Below are 19,282 nucleotides of genomic sequence, written 5' to 3'. Positions count from 1 at the left end.
GTGACTTCGGCGACACTTGTAGAAAGTGGCACATTTCTTCCCGACGGGAGTCACTTCCGCGATCCGAATGCGATATCGCGGACGATCGTTTTCATCTTCTAGAAGTCACTTAATAGTGCCTTCCGCGATAGAAAATGCTTGCAGGGATAATGCATTTCAAAAACACCTTAGTGCAGTGAGTACTGCATTTCCCTTGAACTATCGTTTCAATTCCACGTTCCGCGGGGCACCTCCAATCTTATCTTATCGCTTGGCCTTTCGGCGCATTCGACACCTGGCCACACTGCTGGCTAATTCCTTTGTTGGGTGCTGTACAATTTTCGGGCGTCTGCTGGAAAAAAGTGTGAAAAACTGACAAACTGTGCTCGACTTCAAGTTGCTTGAGTTTTACACACAAACAGTACAATAATGGCGGATCTGAACGACTCCAACGGAAACTACGACGATGGCGACGAGGTGAGTTATCAAACTGCGCTTATTTTTGTGTAACAGCGCGTGGGAAAGTGCAAACTGTCGACGCCGACAAATTTGCAGGTAATGCAGCACGCGGCTTTTTCGCTGGCTGTAGAATTGCACAGGTCTTTGATCTTTGTCCGAATTCAACCGGTTATTGACACGGTAGCAGTTTAATGGCCCCCTTTTTTGGGGAAAATATATACATAATTGTTGAGGAAAACGCGTTACCGGCTGCCGAAAAAAAGAGAACGAAAACACATACACACATACACGGGAGAGCTGTCATGGCGGTGCAAATAGTAAAAAGAAAATGGCGGGCGGCGTTTTTCTCGGCCAGGTACCGTAATTACAATCATAAACAATTGCGATTGAATGTCACTTTCTATCTATAAACCATGTTTATCTTCGGATGACTCAATGGATTTATTTTTAATCTTTTTCTGCCCTATGTCCTTGGAAAACAAAATGTAAGTGGGTACACTTTTGTAACCAATCAATCTTTGAAAAGTATTAAAAATATTTGTCGATAATAGTAAACTAAATAAAATTTAGGTTTCTTCGTAAATAGTTATGATTCTATAGGGATATACACTCATGGACAATATAATAGGTGTGTTTTTTTTTTCATTTTTAACTTTTTATTTATAATTCTTATCATCTCTAATCTCAACAAAACAAACTTTTTTTTAAAACTTATATTATTTGTCTTTAAACAAAAAGTAACAAAGGTTTCACAAACCCTTTCATAAACAACTAAATTAAATATTTCCTTAAATCCTCCAATTTTGGCTGGACACAATAATAGGTGTACAAAGATAAATGTTTAAATTAAATCAATATTTCACTATGTTTGGTCTTTTTTTATATTAAACTAAGTATCTGGCAGCTAATAGCCGGTATATCGGCCATTATTTTGCAGGACTTCCTCCATTCGTCTTGGCATGGAGGATATTAGCTTGCGACATGTTCCAATTGGAATATTGTACCATGCTCTTTGGACAATATCCCAAAGTTGACTTTTATTTTGACATAAAGTCTTTCCCACCTCTCTTTTGAGTTCACCCCAGAGATTCTCGATGGGATTGAGGTCCGGGGATTGACTTGACCACTCAAGAACATCCACATTTTGCTCTCGGAACCAATCCTTTACTACTCGAGAGGCGTGCTTCGGGTCATTATCCTGCTGGAAATTCCATAAAAGTGGCATATCATCCTCGGCATATGGTAGCATCACCGTCTCCAATATATCTTTCTAAACAAATCTGTCCATTATTCCGTCAATGCGATGAATCGGACCAACACCATACCATGAAAAGCAGCCCCATACCATTAGGCTACCACCTCCATGTTTCACAGTCTTATATGTGTATTTTGGATCAAATTCTTTGCCTTTCGGACGACGAACATTCCTTTTGGCATCATTTCCAAATAAATTTATTTTGGTTTCATCACTCCAGAGGATATTACGCCATTTTTTCTCACCCTCTGGTCCGCACCAGGTTCTACGATCTAATGAAAATTTTTTCCTCATCTGTAAATTTGCCGACCGAAGCAAAGGAACCCTGCGAGCAATCCTACCTGGTAGGTTTGCTATTGCCAATCGTCGCCTAACGGTCCGTGATGACACAATATTCCCAATTTCATTGGCAATCAATTGAACAATGCGATCGTCGGTCTTAGATGATGATTTTCTAGGTGCTCTCCGACTTTCACCTATTTATTCCGGTTACGAAGTTTTGAGAACGTTTCATTAGCATGGCAATGGATTTATACGTTTTTCCTTCATCTCGGAGTTGACGAATGAGCCTTCTCTCCTCCGCACTGCAGTGACGCGGCCCATCTAATACAATTTTAATGGTCAATTAAGTCCTTATTTAGGTATATTTTCCTAATACCTTACCTTGTGCAACCAAATAATTGTACTAATAAGTAACAGGTTAATGATTTGGTTAATACACCTATTTCATTGACCAGCCGAGATTGCAGTCTCAGCAATAAAACATTCCACAATTTTTCCCAGAAGCTTATTAATTTCGGGAATTCACCAAATTCGTACCGAAACATTGCGACCATATTAAAAAGTATCGCTTCCATATTAAATGTTATGTTTATATTGATTTAAATCGATATTAAAAAAAAAAAATCTTCACACCTATTATATTGTCCATGAGTGTATAACACTAGTTTACAAAAATAAATTTTTTTCGAGTTCAGCTTTAAAACCACTTTTTCTAATCCAACCGGAAACTTGTGTTAAAACCCTATAATATTAAAATTATTTTAAAATTATTAAATTTTGTTTGTATTTTAACAAAGATAATTGAAAATGTAAAAAAATTCTAAACAAAAACGAAAGATTTCAGAAAATCATTCGATATAAGGTAATCCTAAAATCTATGAAACTTAAGACGCTTACCAAACCCTCTAAATCTTTATGAAATAGTAAAAGGTAGTCAATATACACGTGGTTTCGAATCCCATGGTTCTTGAATTTTTTCTCAAAATGTATTTTTTAAAGGTAATTTATACCAAACAATACAAAGTCTCCGGCAATTCAGATTTTAAACGGTCAGTCCACTACTTGAGCATTCTGGTCTATGCAAATTAGTTATTTAAAACTCCTTTACTCACCCCAAAAACACTTGAATTTCGCCCACAGATCACCGAGCCAGAGCAGCTGCGCAAACTGTTTATCGGCGGTCTGGACTACCGCACCACGGACGATGGCCTTAAAGCCCACTTCGAGAAGTGGGGCAATATCGTGGACGTGGTGGTGATGAAGGACCCCAAGACGAAGCGCTCGCGCGGATTTGGGTTCATCACGTACTCCCAGTCATACATGATCGACAATGCCCAGAATGCGCGCCCCCACAAGATCGATGGACGCACCGTGGAGCCCAAGAGGGCTGTGCCGCGCCAGGAGATCGATGCCCCGAATGCCGGGGCCACGGTGAAGAAGCTCTTTGTGGGCGGACTCCGCGACGATCACGATGATGAGTGCCTGCGCGAGTACTTCAAGGACTTTGGACAGATCGTCAGCGTGAACATCGTGTCCGACAAGGATACGGGCAAGAAGCGCGGCTTCGCCTTCATCGAGTTCGATGACTACGATCCCGTGGACAAGATCATCCTCCAGAAGAACCACACCATCAAGAACAAGAGCCTGGACGTGAAGAAGGCGATTGCCAAGCAGGACATGGAACGCCAGGGCGGTGGTGTTGGCGGCGGCGGAGGAGGTGGTGCTCCGGGCGGCGGACGGGGCGGTCCTCGAATTGGCGGACGAGGTGGTCAGGGCGATCGCGGCCAGGGCGGCGGCGGTGGCTGGGGAGGCCAGAGCAGGCAGAACGGTGGCGGCAACTGGGGCGGTGCCGGCGGCGGTGGTTTCGGCAACAGCAGCGGCAACTTCGGAGGCGGCGGACAGGGCGGCGGCGCGGGCGGTTGGAACCAGCAGGGCGGCGCAGGCGGTGGCGGTCCGTGGAACAACCAGGGTGGCGGCAACAGCGGCTGGAACAATGGTGGTGGCGCTGGAGGCGGCTACGGCGGCGGCAGCAGCAACGGAAGCTGGGGCGGCAACGGCGGGGGCGGTGGCTTCGGCAACGACTACCAGCAGAGCTACGGCGGTGGTCCGCAGCGCAACAACAACTTTGGCAGCAACCGCCCGGCTCCGTACAGCCAAGGAGGCAGTGGAGGTGGCGGTGGAGGTTTCAACAAGGGTAAGTTTAAGACCATATTTAGTCAATAAGCTTCAAATTTATGAATCGATATGGAAATGTGTATATAAACTGGGACATTTTCCCCAGTTGGTAGTCCAATTTGAAATCATTCCTTAAGCCATCATAAGGATCACCGTTGAACCTTAATGATATACAATTATAACCTCCCCCTTTTCACATCTGTCCTTCCCAGGTAACCAGGGTGGAGGACAAGGATTTGGTGGCAACAGCTACAACACAGGAGGCGGCCAGGGTGGAAACATGGGCGGCGGCAATAGACGTTACTAGACAAGGTAAATATATATAGACTGGGCAGGACAGGTCCTCCTTACCCACCGTATATTTGAAAACGCTCGGATCTTTGCTCGTTGTTGGCAGCTAGTTGGAAGCCAAACAATCAATCTCAATCAGAACGAATCGAAGCTAATGCAAAATTTTCTCCTTTTTCGCAACTAGGTAAACACACATAGAGAGAGAGAGTGTGTCAGTTCAAGCTAGACGACAAACAGGCAGTCTAGGCAGGCAGATGCAGAGGCACAAGCACAATCACAAACTCAGGCACAGGCAGGCAATCAGTAGCAGGTGTGTGTCAGACCAGGCAGACAAGATCAGGCCCAAGAAATCCAGATCCAGAACCAGAACCATGCCGAGTACAAGTGCAAGCAATAAGTTTTTAGGCCAGCCCAAAACCCAAGCTGGCCAAAACCCAAATCTACTTGCCTAAAAGCAACAAGCAAGCAAACAGTAACAAACAGCCAAAAGCGAAGCGAATCAACGCCACTTGTCCACAGTTTGAATGCTGCTATCTCTCTTTTGTAACCATTATTTCGCTGATCAATTCATGTTTAGGATGTTAAGAACCCTGAACGCTTAGTTTTAACTATATTAACAAAACAAACAAACTAAAAGAAACGAAACGAAAAGAAAGAAACCAACCAACAAAATATAAATTAAACAATAATTTTATTTTATAAAATTGACTATCAACAGAAACCGATTGAGCGACGAATTCTCATTGAGAACCAGTTGTGTTATAAGGGTGTTTATGAGGTAGAGTACCTTGAACTTTATTCATGTCGGGATGGATGGCCCACAGCTAGATGTATTTGCAATTGATTTTATTTTGTAGCGATCCAGCGAAATGTAAGAAATCAAATAGTACCATATTTTGTAATCTCTTTTTTGTACAACTAAGAACTTTTACACATACTATATGATTTATTCCTGAAAAGCGATCGCCACGCTGTGTCCTAGCAAGCGAAATCCATATATACGAAACATACCACTCTGTTAGCCCCTAAGAAGTAGATGCTACGCTAAGCCAGAAAAAAAACCACTAAAAACAAACAACTTACAAATGTTCTGTAATTAGTTCGTTTCGAGAGGAACGAAAGCGACGAGACACAAGCAAAATAAAGTCCTAAACAATGTTACCCACCCGAAACGGTCACAGGAGCAGAGTCCTTGCGAAAGGGAGCAGGAGCAGCAGCACAATCCGGGGTCCCGATCCATCCCAGGTCGGCAGGGTAGCGAGCAGGGCTAGTTACCGTCATTAGAGACCCCCAATTAACCCCCGGGCCAACCGCGTACTAATGCACTGCCTATTTCTTTGCAAGACTGGCCGGGCTACGGACGGATGCTCCCGAGCCGGATACGAAAGCTGCGCTGCGCTTCGCACCGGTTCGTTTCCCACCAAATATAAGTTCTAAGTTGTAGCCGGCAGAGCGGAGCCTCTTTGGACTCACTTTGGACTTTGGTTGGAGGCTGTTCCGGCTGACTTGGTTGGCACTTGGTACTCGGAGGTAAGTGAAGGTAACTAGTCGGTATTTTACTAACAGTTCCTATATTTCTGATTTTTTCAATAAAGAACTAATTATTTTATCAAAAATGCAACCTGTTTTTCCTTGGAATGGGGCGATTCATAGTTTTCCAGGGTTTGATAAATTCTTCAGAACCCACTGCACTGAAAAAATAAGGGTTATAATATAGAATCAAATAAAGAACCTTGAAAAACGAGGTAAGAGATTTGGGACGATTAAGGAATGGGACTTCAGAAAAATATCACATGGGTGAAGGAAGACTTCATTACGTTAAAGCAGCGGTTCCCATTAAGAGGACATAGGAGAATTGCTCTGCCGCCACACAAACAGTGTGGGACAGCGGTCGGTACAGACAATAAGCTGTTCCCTTTAAATTACTCAAAGAAATGGATGAGAAAATAGTGTAAATTTAAAGTGACCATTGATAGTCGCATCTCTTCGAAACTATTGTTTTTCGACAAATATTTTATATTTAAAGATACCTTTTCAACCTTATTTTTGGCGTATCTATAAGACTATTTGTTTAAAAATCGTTCTTGAAGTTCCCATGGGGCTCGAAGGTATGTTTGGGACAACTATGGTGATTAGATCTGCTGGGAGAGCAAGTAGAAAGAGAAATGGTCCTACAAATTAAAGGGGTTATAGGTTATAAAGTTAAAAAAGTCGGGCCGACTAGATTGATAATCGATTTGCAGCCTAGTGTTGAATCACATAATATTGTCGAACTATCCTTTTTCTCGTCCCTATGTGGCAACAGAAGCTTCTAGATCTTTCCGATAGTCCATATCTAAGTAATTGACATTTAAATTTTGTGCCTATCATTCAAACTTTGGTCGGGTTAAATTCTTAGCCGTAACTTGGACTTTTTCAATTTGATATTCTTGCAAAAAATGGATACAGAGAACTGTGCCACAACGTCCTGCCTGCCAGAGGTAAGATCTTCAATTGTTTCCGCAGGCTCTGGTCTAAGAAACCACTCTTCTTGGCAGTGCAAAATTGCCCGGAACAGCGGCTCCTCCAATCCTGTGGCCGCTGCGGGCAATAATCCTTTGCCGAGCGCCAACGGGGGAAATGAAGCCGACGAGCATTTGCGCAAGATCTTCATCGGAGGCCTATCCATCCAGACGACTGTGGAAACCTTGCTCGAATTCTTCAGGCAGTTCGGAGCCGTGGCCGATGCGGTGGTCATGCGCGACCCGGTGAGCAACCACTCCAGGGGCTTTGGGTTCGTCACCTACGTGGATCCCACATCCGTCGATAAGGTTCAGAAGGCCAGACCCCATACCATTGATAACAAGTGAGTACCGTAACTTATACCTAGGTGACATAGGCTAGTAAATTTTTGTTTGTAGCAGATTCCATTTTAATAATGGATATAACCATATGCGTTCAAGATTTAATTTTACATAGCTTAAAAAAGTGAATAAATTAAAAAAATATTTTAAAAGCATAAAGTTATACACCGTAAATAATTTATTATTTGGAACTAAGATTAAGGCAGGATAACAAACATGTCACAGTTGTTTTGATTGAGAAATATTTAAATATTTTGAAGAAAGATTTTTACATGTAATCTAATAGGCATTATTTTTTAATTTAAATATATTATACATTTATATAAGAATCTCTTAATTTTGTACAATTTGTTTGATGAGACTATAAGTTAAATATAATTAAAAATCATAAATTTTAATCTAATCCTTTTCTGATTTAGGGCTGTGGAGACCAAGCCAGCTCTGCCACGTCACGAGTTTACCAAGCCAGGAGGAGGTGGAGGTTCAGGTCTTGGAAGTGGTGGACCCGGGGGCGTTAAAACAACCAAGATCTTTTTGGGCGGTCTGAAGGACTGTCACGATGAGAAAACCATTCGCGAATACTTTTCGCAGTTTGGCGCAGTCGTAAGCGTGAAATTGCTGATGGACAAGGATACTGGGCGTAAGCGAGGATTTGGATTCCTGGAGTTTGGAGATCTATTAAGTGCCGAGCGGGCTTTGGGTAAGTTTTCTATATGTTAAATAAATTACAAAAAAATTTTATATAGTATTTAGGGCCATTATAAAGGATACACCGAAACAAATAGTCATAGAAAAGCAACTATTTTTACATTAATTCTACAATATTAGGTGTCTATATGGCGTCGATAAGATACGATTACGAGTACCAATTTGAAACTTTGAAACCACAAGTGTTCATTTTATAATAAAAAATTGTATGTAATACAAAAAAATAATACCACAAGTCCAAAAATATAGACTCTATTATAGACATGAAAATGTAAAGTATAGACTCTATATTATTTAGTCTTAAATATATATTAATTTAATTTTATTCATTCCTCTAAATCTTAACTTTCTTTTTTTTTTTGTATAGTTATAACAATTTGTATTAAGAACAAAAGGAATTAATTCGATCCCACTTAATATTTGCTTTGATTTCCAGCCCAGGGCAAGCACTCGATCAACCTGAACACGGTGGAGGTGAAGAAGTCCACCCAGAAGCCTGATCCTGGCAAGCGCCTTCGGTTCCCCGTTTCCGGATCCGTTCGTGCCGGGTACATTCCGCCGCAGCCGGCCTCTTTGGACAACTATAGCCGCAACAGCAACTACAATCCGTACCTGGTGCAGTCCGTCCTGCCACCATCGGCCTTCATCAACGGTTGGGCTGCCTATGTGACCCCTGTGGCGCCACCAACTCCTCCCGGGCAGTACACAGCCCATCCCAAACAACATCCGGGGCATCCATTCACCGGCTACGGTCCGAATGCCTGGTCCTCTTACCCGAAGCCCGGGAAATATGCTGCTCAGGAGTGGACACCCAGCAAGCTGGGCGAATGGCCACCAAAGGCTGGGCACAAGCATGCCCAGACCTCGACCAGCGATCGTCCCAAGAACGATTCTAAGAGCGTCCAGGTGACTCCTTCGGCCGCCAAAGTGGATCTAGGTGCCAGGGGCGATGCGGATGGCGGTTCGGGAGTTAAGCTGGGACCGGGATTGAAGGCAGGAGCATCGGTTGGAATCGGGGCCATTAAGAAGTGGCCCACCGGCGACTACAAGGTCTTCAAGCCCGCTCAAACTCCAGCCCATGGCCTCAATCCAAAAATGGGCAACGGGGGCTCACCACCAGCCTATGGTACGTTATTTAACAAATATATATATTAAATATATCATATATCAGTTTTTTACTACGGAAAAATATTCAGCTCTTCTAGGAGTTATATGCACTCAAAAGTGAATTTGAGATATTTGGAGTCAATAGGAATTTTTTTTAAAAGCTCTTTATTTGAAAAATGTATCTTCAGAAGATATTTTTTCAAATTTCTAGGAAATATCGCCTTTGGCCTTAAACTCTTCTAAGAGTTATATACACTCAAAAGTGAATTAGTGGTATTTGAACTCAATAGCAATTTTTTAAATTTACTTTATTTGAAAAATGCATCTTTTTTCAAATTTCTTGGATGTATCGCCTCTGACTTCAAACTCTTCACTCAAAAGTAAATTTGAGATATTTGAATTCAATAGCAATTTTTAAACCCTTGCAGAGGGTATATTGATTTCAGTCAGAAGTTTGCAACGCAGTGAAGGAGACGTTTCGGACCCCATAAAGTATATATATTCTTGATCAGCATGACTAGACGAGTCGATCTAGCCATGTCCGTCTGTCCGTCCGTTTCTACGCAAGCTAGTCTCTCACTTTTAAAGCTATCGGGCTGAAACTCTCCCAAAAGTCTTATATCTTTTGCCGGTAGTATATAAGTCGGAACCAGCCGGATCGAACAACTATATCTTATAGCTCCCATAGGAATAATCGGAAAAAAAAATTTTAAAAAAATTATATCTTTGGTGTTTTTTGGCATATAACCTCCAACGCTTGAAAGTAACATTTTTTAATTAGTTTTGAATTTTGAATTAAATTTTATCGAAATCGGACGACTATATCATATAGCTGCCATAGGAACGATCGGAAAATTGGTAGGAAAATAATATGAAACAAATTATAGCTTCGGTGTTTTTTGACATATTATCTTATACTACTGGGAATATCATTTTTTGTGTTTTTTAATTTAATAATTAAAGCTGCAAGGGTATATAAGCTTCGGCTTGCCGAAGCTAACTTTCTTTCTTGTTTTTTTTAATTTACTTTAATTGAAAAATGGATCTTCAGAAGACATTATTCAAATTTGTAGGAAATATCGCCTTTGTCTTCAGACTCTTCTAAGAGTTACATGCACTCAAAAGTGAATTTGAGATATTTGAAGTCAATCGCAATTTTTTTTCAAATTCACTTTAATTGAAAAATGGATCTTCAGAAGATATTGTTTCAAATCTCTAGGAAATATCGCTTTTGACTTCAAACTCTTCTAAGAGTTATGTACATACATATAAGCACTCAAAGTGAATTAAGAACATTTTGAGTGAAGTCGAATTTTTTTAAATTTCACTTTATTTTCAGATTTCTAGGAAATATCGCCTTCTACTTTAAACTCTTTTAAGAGTTTTATGCACTGAAAAGTGAATTAGAAGTATTTGGAGTCAATGGAATTTTTTTTTTAAATTCACTTCATTTAAAAAAAATGTATCTTCCGATATTGCCATTGACTTCAAACATTAAAAGGAAATTGACACTTCTTGCTTAGTATTTTAAATAATTTACCGATTTTGTTATTACCATTTATTTTTATCGAATCCCTTTTATTGTTGCAGGCGTCTAATTTGGCGGTTACTGGATCGACGTTTGCCCCAATTACATAGCTAATGGCATTTTCCGAATTTGTACGATGTATGCCATACCTTTAAGAGGAAGAATAATAAACAGAACAATACACCGAGGTTTTAAGACTTAAAATCGTAAACTCTTGTTCTTTATTTATACTATTTCTGTTGGTTTTTTTTTCATTTAAAGTATTGCATGAGTGAATTGATTTTGCGTAAATGTTTTATATCTGAAACGCTATAAAACGCACCACTGAATTATGTCTGGGAATCGGGGATTGGGGATTGGAGAGTGGGAATTTTATCGACTGGCTGTGATTGATTAAAGTTATGCAAATTACTTTCAATTGCTTAGCTTTGTGCGCATCAATTTCAATGAAATGCTGAATGCTCAGTTGTCTTAACACAAAGGCAATGGAAATCAGATTCAGTCGCAGGAATCGCCTTGATAAGTAAAAATAAACGTTATATGCAACCTCGTCTCTGTGGTGTTTTCCAGATATCTAATCTACGAGTTATTGGTGTTTTTCAGGAGTTATCGCATTTACCAGAATCGAAAAACAATCGGTCCGATCCAATATAAACTTTGTATATATTTTGATAAGTACAGAAGTAGAAATAAAACAAATCATAAGTTTTCTGGTAAACACGCTGAATCTTTGTGGTTGTTTTTATTATTATAATTATTTGTAGTTGTATACATATAAATTAAATTATAATTAAGTGTTTCCTTTTTTTACTCTTTACAAACTGCAGTATTGTGATTTCATCGGTTTACTTAGAAATGAGCATGAACTCGTAGTTGTTTGTTTTTCATTACTCTTACATAGATTTAGTTAGTACCTCTGATTTGTATTGTATTGTTGATGCTGTTTTTTGTTTGTTGAGGGTGTTTACGAAGCACTTCCAGCACTGATCGTTGAGCTAAGATTTGAACACTAACATTTTCGTTTTACAAAAAATGTACTAAAATTGCTTTAGACCCTGTTCACAGTGCTAAAAATGTTTGGCTGGCAAACGAGAGTGGTGTGTGTGTGTTTATGTGTCTGTACTAGAAATAGTTGTAGAAAGTAATTGATTTAGCAATTGATTCTCTAGAGCAGGCGTCTACCAACAAAAACAAATGATATGTTTCCAACGAATTAAAAGTTTTTAAGTTTTAACAAAATAAGAATAACTTAGGCAAACATATTCGGACGCCTGCGATAAAATTCAAAAAGTTCTCACACGATTTTAAATATTTTAGTTCCCCTCTTCGCTTTCCTGCCTTCTTTTCCTTTGCTGCAGCAGTTATATAAATATATATATATATGTATATTTAGATTTCTGGTAAGTCTAAAAGTTAACATTAAATTATATGAGTTTTTGTTTTAATTATATATATATTTGTATATATTTTTTGTTACATGTTTTGCTTGTTTTACCTTGAGAAAAATGTTAGTAGCTTGTGTTGTCTCGTCCTCCGACTATTATAATAAGTTTTTGTGTGTGTTTTATATGGTTCTCATCTTATTTTTTTGGGCTTTTCTTGATTTTATTTTAAAAATATGTACTAAATTTTAGTTCACAACTGCGTTGGAAACACCAAATCGTTTAAGTTGCTTGACTTAGTTTGGTTTACGACCTTGAACTCATTACACAGAACGAAAAAAGAAGCGAAAACACAGTCCGTCCATCCGTCCGTCCCTCATCATCATCGATTGCATCGACCACGCCCCCGCTGCGGCGCCGGCACCGCTTTTGCCATCACACGCTCTCATTTCAACAATCATTCGATCCGATTCGATTCCCTATATAGACTAGCTAGTTAAATGTGTCAGTGTCTGCAAATTAGATTTAAGTAGCAAAAGGTTTACAGGCTCTAAGATGCGGCGGACTTCTTGGGGCGCTAAACGACGACGTTGATGCGTTTTGTTTTCTGGTGCTGAATTGATTTTCGTTTCGATTTCAATGTTTTATAAGAGGTTTGAGTTCTTGTTCTTGTGTGTTCTAGCTTGATCTTATTTTTGCTTGTTTTCTAACCGCGCCTTACATTTTTCTCGTGTTTACATTCCTTTTTTTTTAGTTTTTAGATTAATTTTTTCAAGTCTTTCTTTTGCTCTTTTTTATTGCATTTTACAAAGGTTTTTCATTTTTTTGTTTGTTTTTTTTTCTGTTTATATCTTTTAGCTAAGTTTTTTAAGTTTTTCCTTTTAATTTCTTCTTTTATTTAGCTTAAGTAATGTGGTTATTCAGTGAAAAAACAAACGAAAATGTGTTGCATTGCTCCTTTCCTTCTTTTCAAAAACCAATTTCTCTCATCTCGCGAACTTAGGTTAGATTTTTGTTAAAAGTGTTTTGCCAAACGATAGCTGAAATTAAAGTTTACATTTATGCTAAGATGGGTGGTGTGTGGGTGGTGTGTCTTCTGTCTGATTGTGTGCTTCGATGAATGTTCATGGATGTGCTTGATTGCGACTTAAACTTAATACACGTGTTTCATGGTGAAGGTGATTTAGTGAGCGGTTTGTGGTGGGAGGAGGGTGGTAGAGAGTAGGAGTTGAGCTGAAGCTTTCTTTTTTGGATTCACAACAGAGATTTGCACAGAATTTCGGTATATTTTGGCACGAACTGGCTGGAAAAAGCGAGCCTAACGCAATTAAACTAAGGAGAGACTCAAGATCTTGATGTTATCCTTTTTTTTAGCTCGACGCCCCGAGTTGTGCTCAGGAACATTTAAAGGACTGTTGAATGTTTTTGTTGCTCCAACTACTTTTATGTTAGTGTGATTTGCGTGGGTTTGTGTGTTTAATTGCATGAGATGTTCTTGAATGTAATTGATTGATTGCATTGTGGAAGAAGTCGATGTTTTTAACGTTGGGTTGTTGCTGCTGTTATTGTTGTGGCTACTGCTGCTTCTGCTCTTGCCGATGCTTTTGCATTTGCTGATGTGCTGAGGAATTCCTTTAGCGACGTCCGTAGTTGCCACCACCCGTCTGTCCATTTCCGGCTCCGCGCAGCGGTCCGTTGGACTGGTTGTTGCCGCCGCCGGTGCGGTTATCCTGGCGCTGTCCGAATCCGCCGCCGCCGCCCAGGCGGGGAGCTCCGTTTCCGCCTCCGCCGCCGCCTCCCTGACGCAGATTGTTGCCCCCGGCATTGTTACGCATCATGCCGCCACCGCTGCCGTTGTTGTTTCCCATCGGACGCGACTGCGGACCGTTGTTACCGCCCAGACGGCCCATGTTGTTGTTGAGGTTGTTGCCTCCGATCGGCTGGCGGGGCACCATGTCGCTGCGCACGCGCGGCTTCTTCTCCTCCACATTCAACTTCTGGCCATCGGGAGAGTTCTCCGGGAAGTACAGGGGCTATGGGAAGGGAAAGAATTCGTTTTAGTAATCCCGATTACTTTTTTGAAATTACTTGAGAAGTGGTTTTTAAATAACATGTATGAAAACATTATTTATATCATTAATTTCTTTGGATATATGGATTTTCTGATCTACTCACGCAGTTGGCTAGACATTTTTGCACCGCCTCGGGATCGTCGTAGGTAATGAAGCCGTAGTTAAGCGGACTACGCATGCCCGGCATGACCTTGTTGCCAGCCTTGGACAGGATACGCAGCTCCAGAACATTTCCAAAGCGCGAGAAGATATCGCGCAGATCATCCTCGCTTGCGTGGTGCGGGATGTTGCCCAAGAACAGCTGCTGATTATCACCGAACTGCTGCGTGTTGCTCGGACGACGCTGCTCGAAGTCTGAAACGATTAAAAAATATATAAATAGCAAATTAGAAAAGCTTAAATTTATAAAGTAAATATATACAGAAAAAAATCTCGTCGAGGTTTTTGAACTTATGTATAATTCATTATCTATATTTATGACGCGCTCTTATATGATAAGTCGGCCTTTAGGTATTAAGAACATTATAATTATACGCTCACAAACTATATCTAGTCATTACATAAATATTCATATATCATAATGTAACATGTCTACTTATTTCTTGGATTTTATGCATGTTTGAAAGTTGGTCTGCTGATATGTATACTATTAAAACCTCTAGTGATATTTTCATTTTAGCGTTCGAAACTGGTTTAAAATCCAAGGCTATGCAACACAAGTTCTAGAAGAATTTCTCTCAAGTCTTATAAAGGGGATTGACCCCATTAAAGTTAGGGGAGGTTTGACAACTTACCACCCTTGTTGTTCCGGATCGAGTTGTTGCGCTGCGGCAGCGGACCACCGTTGTCCAGCCGCGAGTTGCCGTTGCTGTTGTTGTAGGACGAAGCGGTGGTGGAGTAGCTAACCTGACCGCCATTGCCGCCGGCCGCTGATGCCGAGGACGAGTTGTAAGTGTTGCTGCTGATCGACTGCTGCTGCTGTTGCTGCTGCTGCTGGAGTTGCTGCTGCTGCTGAAGGGCGGCATTGACAAAGCCGCTGGGCGAGGAGGATGTGGACTTGAACAGATTCGCGTAGGTCTTTGGCTCGTTCTGCTGCTGCTTGGCCGCCTCGTACTTCTCCTGCTGCTGCTGCTCGTGGATGGTCTTGAAGTCCTCGACGGGCGTGGATGGCTTCTGCAGTTGGCGCGGTGGCACCTCGACCTCCTCGGGCTCCGACAGCGGTTGTTGCTGCTGCTGCTGCAAAGGTTGCTGCTGGATGGGTTGCGGCTGCTGCTGCTGTTGCTGCGGGGGCAGCTGTTGAGGTGGCTGCTGCTGGATGAGCTGTGGTGCCACCAGTGGTGATTGCTGGAAGCCCGCACTTGGCACTGGAACAATGGGCAATACCGGGGTGGCGCTCGGCTGCTGCTGCTGCACCAACGGAGACACGCTGGGCGGCACCAGCACCTGCTGTTGCTGCTGCAGCTCCTCGTGCGACACCACTCCATTCTGGATGGGCTGTGGCGGCGGCACGGTGAACTGCGCGGGCAGGGGCACTGCCGCTGCTTGTGGAGCTGGCGGCAAAACGGCCACTGGACGTCCGGCAGCAGCTCCCGCTGGCAACGGGTAGAAGATCGGCTGCGGGGCAGCACCGCCGGCTGCTACAGGAGCCACCTGCTGGGGCACCACGACCTGAGCCTGCGGCTGCGGAGGAGCCTGCTGCTGCTGCGGCTGCTGGGCAACCACATCGCCTGCCACCTGAACAGCTTGGTCCACGGTGCCGCCAACGCTGCCAACCACCTGCACGTCGTGCTCCTCATCGTTCTCCGACCGCGACTCGCCGTCCTGCTCGTCCTCAATGTACAGATCCTGGTAGCGGAAGATGTCGTTGTGCACGTAGTACTTCTTCGGCGATTGAGCGGCCAAGACGAACGTCTGGGTAAACCGACGCATGGGCTGACCATCGTTGGACAGCTCCCCGGTGACCTGGACCACCACTCCGTTGCCCAACGTGGCCTGCGCATCTACCTGGCTGATCTTGGCATGGCAATCGTTGAAGTTCAGCTGCTGGATCCGGTTGTGGATCTCCCGCTGACCCACCACCAGCTTGGACTCCCCATGGATGTACGACGAGTTGTTGTTGTAGAAGCGGTGCAAGTGATTGGGCGCCTTGTTCAGCAGCGTGTAGTACTGGCGGACAAACTCGCGTCCCACCGACTGCGGCGAAGGCTGCTGCGATTGGGTCGCATCCATGACCATAGCTGTCGATTGATTCTTCCTTCTCTGAACTAAGGGCTCCTCGACTCTGGTTCCTAGTCTCCTCTTCCAATTCCTGTTCCGCTTTCTATCTGGTTTTTGGACTTATCGACACGGTGGCTGATCGGTGTCGATATTGTTTTTTTTACCTCAAGAGTGTGGAATTCGAACGTCTGCGAAACAGTGCAAAAAATATAAGGGCACTTTTAATTATAAAGTAATAATATACAGGAAATCAGTCTGGTTTTTGGATTATAAAAATTAGCAAAAGTCCTAAAAGATGGGACTGGGTGTTGATTTCTCGAACTGACACTTTGAAATCAAAGCATGGGGTTACTTTGTTAGCTAGAATGCGAAAAAGCTGTTTAAACTGGGCATTGAAGGGGGGTCTAATCTTTTGCAGGAGTATCAGTTTACTTTTCCACATTCCTAACGACCACGGTTAAGTTAACAGTCATTAAATCGGAAGTTCGGAAGAGATCAAAGAATTCGAGTTCTATAAACGATTCACTTATTGAAATTGTATTTTTTTATCACGTGAACTTTTTTAAATGTTTAGTTTTGATAACGAAAAGTAAAAAGATTTCGGTCATCCGAAAGTTTAATACCCTTCGTTATTTAAAGAAAATTATACATTTTTTTTTTCTTTTGGAATTTAGCTCATTTTAAAAATATTTAATATCTACAATTTCTCCAGATATATTTAAACGAATTTTAAAGATTTCTTGTAAGTCTTGGGTCCTTAGTGATAAGAAATCTTTTAAATATTCCAGAAAGTACCGATATCCAAGTTATCATAGGATTATCACGGACTTTTTGCCAACATTATTATGGCCACTACTGTTTTCTCGAGAAGGATCTAGAGTTTCACTGGCTAGGGAAAGGGGTCCAACCAAAAAGGAGCCAATTTTACTGCAGTGCATATATAAAAAGACGCAGCGCGATGCGGTTTGACCCACTTTTTGGCCCCACACACATTTGCACATGCGGAAAAGGGGAAAATGTATAGTGCAGCTGTCACCCAAAGTTCCACTTTGCCTTGTTGTTGCAGGATATTTAACCCTGCACGTGCTCTCCGTTTTTATACCTGCGATCCTGACTCAAAGGACTTTGCACATGTGTGTGTAAGTAAATGACCTCATATATGGGCAAAAAAAAAAAAGAAGCCGCCAAGCGGGGAGCATGAATTAAATTGAGGTTATGTTCGGGCTTCAAGGTTGGGGCGCCGCTTTCATTGAACTCCGGCTTGGCCAAAAGATTAATTTGTTGCTAAATCAAGCTTAACCAACGTAAACCATTAAAAGTTGAAAATAAACTAGATTGTATGTGCTCTTAGCCCCTTTTTAGCCATAAATATTTGCCTATAAAACAAATAATGCACAAAGAGTTGCGGCACACATACATGTACACTTATACGGTTATGAACGCGCTACTCTCTCTCTCTTTTCCTCTCTCTTTCTGCTGGCGAACCGCGTGTGTAGGAAGAACAAAGAAAGCGATAGTTAAAGAGCAGCATTTAAACAAAAATTTACAAAAACAATTTAGGTTTTCGTAAATTTTTAGGTTATGCGCAAGCGATAATAAAAAAAGCCGCTAAAATGGCAAAAATGTTAGGGGTCCCGCAAAAAGGAAAAACACGCCCATTGGATTTGTTCGTTTTTAAGTTGGCCGTTTCTTTTTTAGTATGCGCCACCCCAATGAAAATGGAAAATGCCAGTTTTTCTAGACCGCGCACACGAGGCCGCCGCCGGCTCACCTTTTTTATGCGATTTTTCTCCTCCTTCTTTTTAGTTTTAATGCACAATGTGTATTGCTTTTGGGTTGAATTTTGCCGAAAAATCGGCACTTTTTGTAGCACTTTTCTTTGTTTTCTTCCTGCGGGGGCGGGGGGTGGTGGACTTTTCAATGGAGCGCTGAAATTATGCGGGATTTTCGGTTTAAAAATCAGTGGGCAAAACTTGTAAAATACAATACAAAATTGCAAACTGCACACAGAACACACACAGGCACACTCTTGCACGTACACACACACACTACTCTACTTTGTTGCAATTTTCTTGGCTTTTTTTTTAGAATAACTAACTTGGCAATTCTTGACGTGCTTTTTTTTGTTGTTTTCCGATGTTTGGCGATCACAGTTGTTGTTGAATTAAGTTACGATGCATAGGTTGTGGCTTTTGAGTAGAAAATAATCGCAAACGCAATGAAATTGGACAAGTGTGTTGAATCGAGAAGAGAACCGACGTTCGTTCCTCTTTTCCTCTTTTTGCCTCTGCAGCGTTTTATTCTCGGTTTCTTTTCGCTTGTGTTGGTGTGCGCTGGTGTGTGCAGTGAATGATGGCGGCTTTGCGGCGGTGTGTACACACTGTTTCGAGGGGTGGGGAAGTTGGTATTTTCTGTCAAATATTTTGTTTAAACATATTTTCTAATTTTGGCTTGGTTTATTTATTTATTTTCAATTGAGTTCTATGATTTTTATATCTTTAGTTGTTCTTTGACTATAATTTTTTTTTGTGTGGTTCTTATTCGAAATATGTATTTTTAAATAAATTAAACTTAAAAAAACAGATACTTTGCTTATATATAACGATTACAAAATAAAAGTTATCTGCCCTCTTTAAATTAAGAAATGAATTGTCATATTAAATTTAAAAACAAAAGAAGATGACAAATAGGAATTGTTTCCATTGCAATATATTTTAAATAAAATTTATTTTAAACAAATTAACAACTTAATTGATTGGCCAGAATTATTTATCAGTTAAAATTGTGCTTAAGCAAATTAGAAGTATTGACTTAAGTTTTAGGTTTATATATTTTGATTTTTCAAAGAGCCAACTTATGCAATTTTTCATTGTCAATTTAAAGTTGTTATTTGGCTTAGTATTTTTAGTAGTGTGATTTTTAATTTTGGTATTTTATAATATATTTCCCGTTTTGGGTGTGTGCACACTCCTCGAAACAGGGTT

At 41.3% G+C, this 19,282-nt stretch overlaps 3 protein-coding genes across 4 annotated transcripts; 2 read left to right on the top strand and 1 right to left on the bottom strand.

Moving 5' to 3' along the window:
• Positions 1 to 271: 271 nt before the first annotated feature.
• Positions 272 to 6,057, top strand: LOC119560478 (heterogeneous nuclear ribonucleoprotein 87F). 2 transcript variants are annotated; one of them, XM_037873938.1, is made up of 4 exons: positions 272 to 456; positions 3,116 to 4,169; positions 4,363 to 4,462; positions 5,786 to 6,057. In XM_037873938.1, exons 1-3 carry the CDS (start codon positions 409 to 411, stop codon positions 4,455 to 4,457), a joined length of 1,197 nt encoding a protein of 398 aa, XP_037729866.1. In that variant the 5' UTR covers positions 272 to 408; the 3' UTR covers positions 4,458 to 4,462; positions 5,786 to 6,057. The 2 variants fall into 2 exon arrangements, with proteins under 2 accessions (XP_037729866.1, XP_037729865.1); XM_037873937.1 differs by lacking the exon at positions 5,786 to 6,057 and adding an exon at positions 4,626 to 5,613.
• A 704-nt stretch (positions 6,058 to 6,761) lies between these two features.
• On the top strand, positions 6,762 to 10,831 carry LOC119559865 (ribonucleoprotein RB97D). The gene is made up of 5 exons (XM_037872973.1): positions 6,762 to 6,921; positions 6,979 to 7,286; positions 7,704 to 7,984; positions 8,429 to 9,118; positions 10,690 to 10,831. The coding sequence occupies exons 1-5, from the start codon at positions 6,880 to 6,882 to the stop codon at positions 10,695 to 10,697; spliced, it is 1,329 nt and encodes a 442-aa protein (XP_037728901.1). The 5' UTR covers positions 6,762 to 6,879; the 3' UTR covers positions 10,698 to 10,831.
• A 502-nt stretch (positions 10,832 to 11,333) lies between these two features.
• Positions 11,334 to 18,614, bottom strand: LOC119559864 (ras GTPase-activating protein-binding protein 2). Its single transcript, XM_037872971.1, has 5 exons — positions 18,397 to 18,614; positions 18,070 to 18,226; positions 14,876 to 16,486; positions 14,185 to 14,435; positions 11,334 to 14,042 (listed from the first exon to the last, which is right to left on the bottom strand). The coding sequence occupies exons 3-5, from the start codon at positions 16,314 to 16,316 to the stop codon at positions 13,644 to 13,646; spliced, it is 2,091 nt and encodes a 696-aa protein (XP_037728899.1). The 5' UTR covers positions 16,317 to 16,486; positions 18,070 to 18,226; positions 18,397 to 18,614; the 3' UTR covers positions 11,334 to 13,643.
• Positions 18,615 to 19,282: the final 668 nt, after the last annotated feature.

Source organism: Drosophila subpulchrella, unplaced genomic scaffold (genome assembly GCF_014743375.2).
Source record: "Drosophila subpulchrella strain 33 F10 #4 breed RU33 unplaced genomic scaffold, RU_Dsub_v1.1 Primary Assembly Seq354, whole genome shotgun sequence".
NCBI classification, from domain to species: Eukaryota; Metazoa; Arthropoda; class Insecta; order Diptera; family Drosophilidae; genus Drosophila; species Drosophila subpulchrella.
The sequence above is the reverse complement of the archived record's forward strand: the minus strand, read 5'-3'. Positions and strand labels throughout refer to the sequence as shown.

Excerpts from the sequence above, each read along its gene's own strand:
- LOC119560478 (XM_037873938.1), top strand. The coding sequence starts at position 409 with ATGGCGGATCTGAACGACTCCAACGGAAACTACGACGATGGCGACGAG. Across the intron at positions 457-3,115 it reads ACTACGACGATGGCGACGAG|ATCACCGAGCCAGAGCAGCT; the intron begins GTGAGTTATCAA and ends TTTCGCCCACAG. Across the intron at positions 4,170-4,362 it reads CGGTGGAGGTTTCAACAAGG|GTAACCAGGGTGGAGGACAA; the intron begins GTAAGTTTAAGA and ends TGTCCTTCCCAG.
- LOC119559865 (XM_037872973.1), top strand. The coding sequence starts at position 6,880 with ATGGATACAGAGAACTGTGCCACAACGTCCTGCCTGCCAGAG. Across the intron at positions 6,922-6,978 it reads CAACGTCCTGCCTGCCAGAG|TGCAAAATTGCCCGGAACAG; the intron begins GTAAGATCTTCA and ends TCTTCTTGGCAG. Across the intron at positions 7,287-7,703 it reads CCCCATACCATTGATAACAA|GGCTGTGGAGACCAAGCCAG; the intron begins GTGAGTACCGTA and ends TTTCTGATTTAG.
- LOC119559864 (XM_037872971.1), bottom strand. The coding sequence starts at position 16,316 with ATGGTCATGGATGCGACCCAATCGCAGCAGCCTTCGCCGCAGTCGGTG. Across the intron at positions 14,436-14,875 it reads GATCCGGAACAACAAGGGTG|ACTTCGAGCAGCGTCGTCCG; the intron begins GTAAGTTGTCAA and ends TAATCGTTTCAG. Across the intron at positions 14,043-14,184 it reads AAAAATGTCTAGCCAACTGC|CCCCTGTACTTCCCGGAGAA; the intron begins GTGAGTAGATCA and ends CCCTTCCCATAG.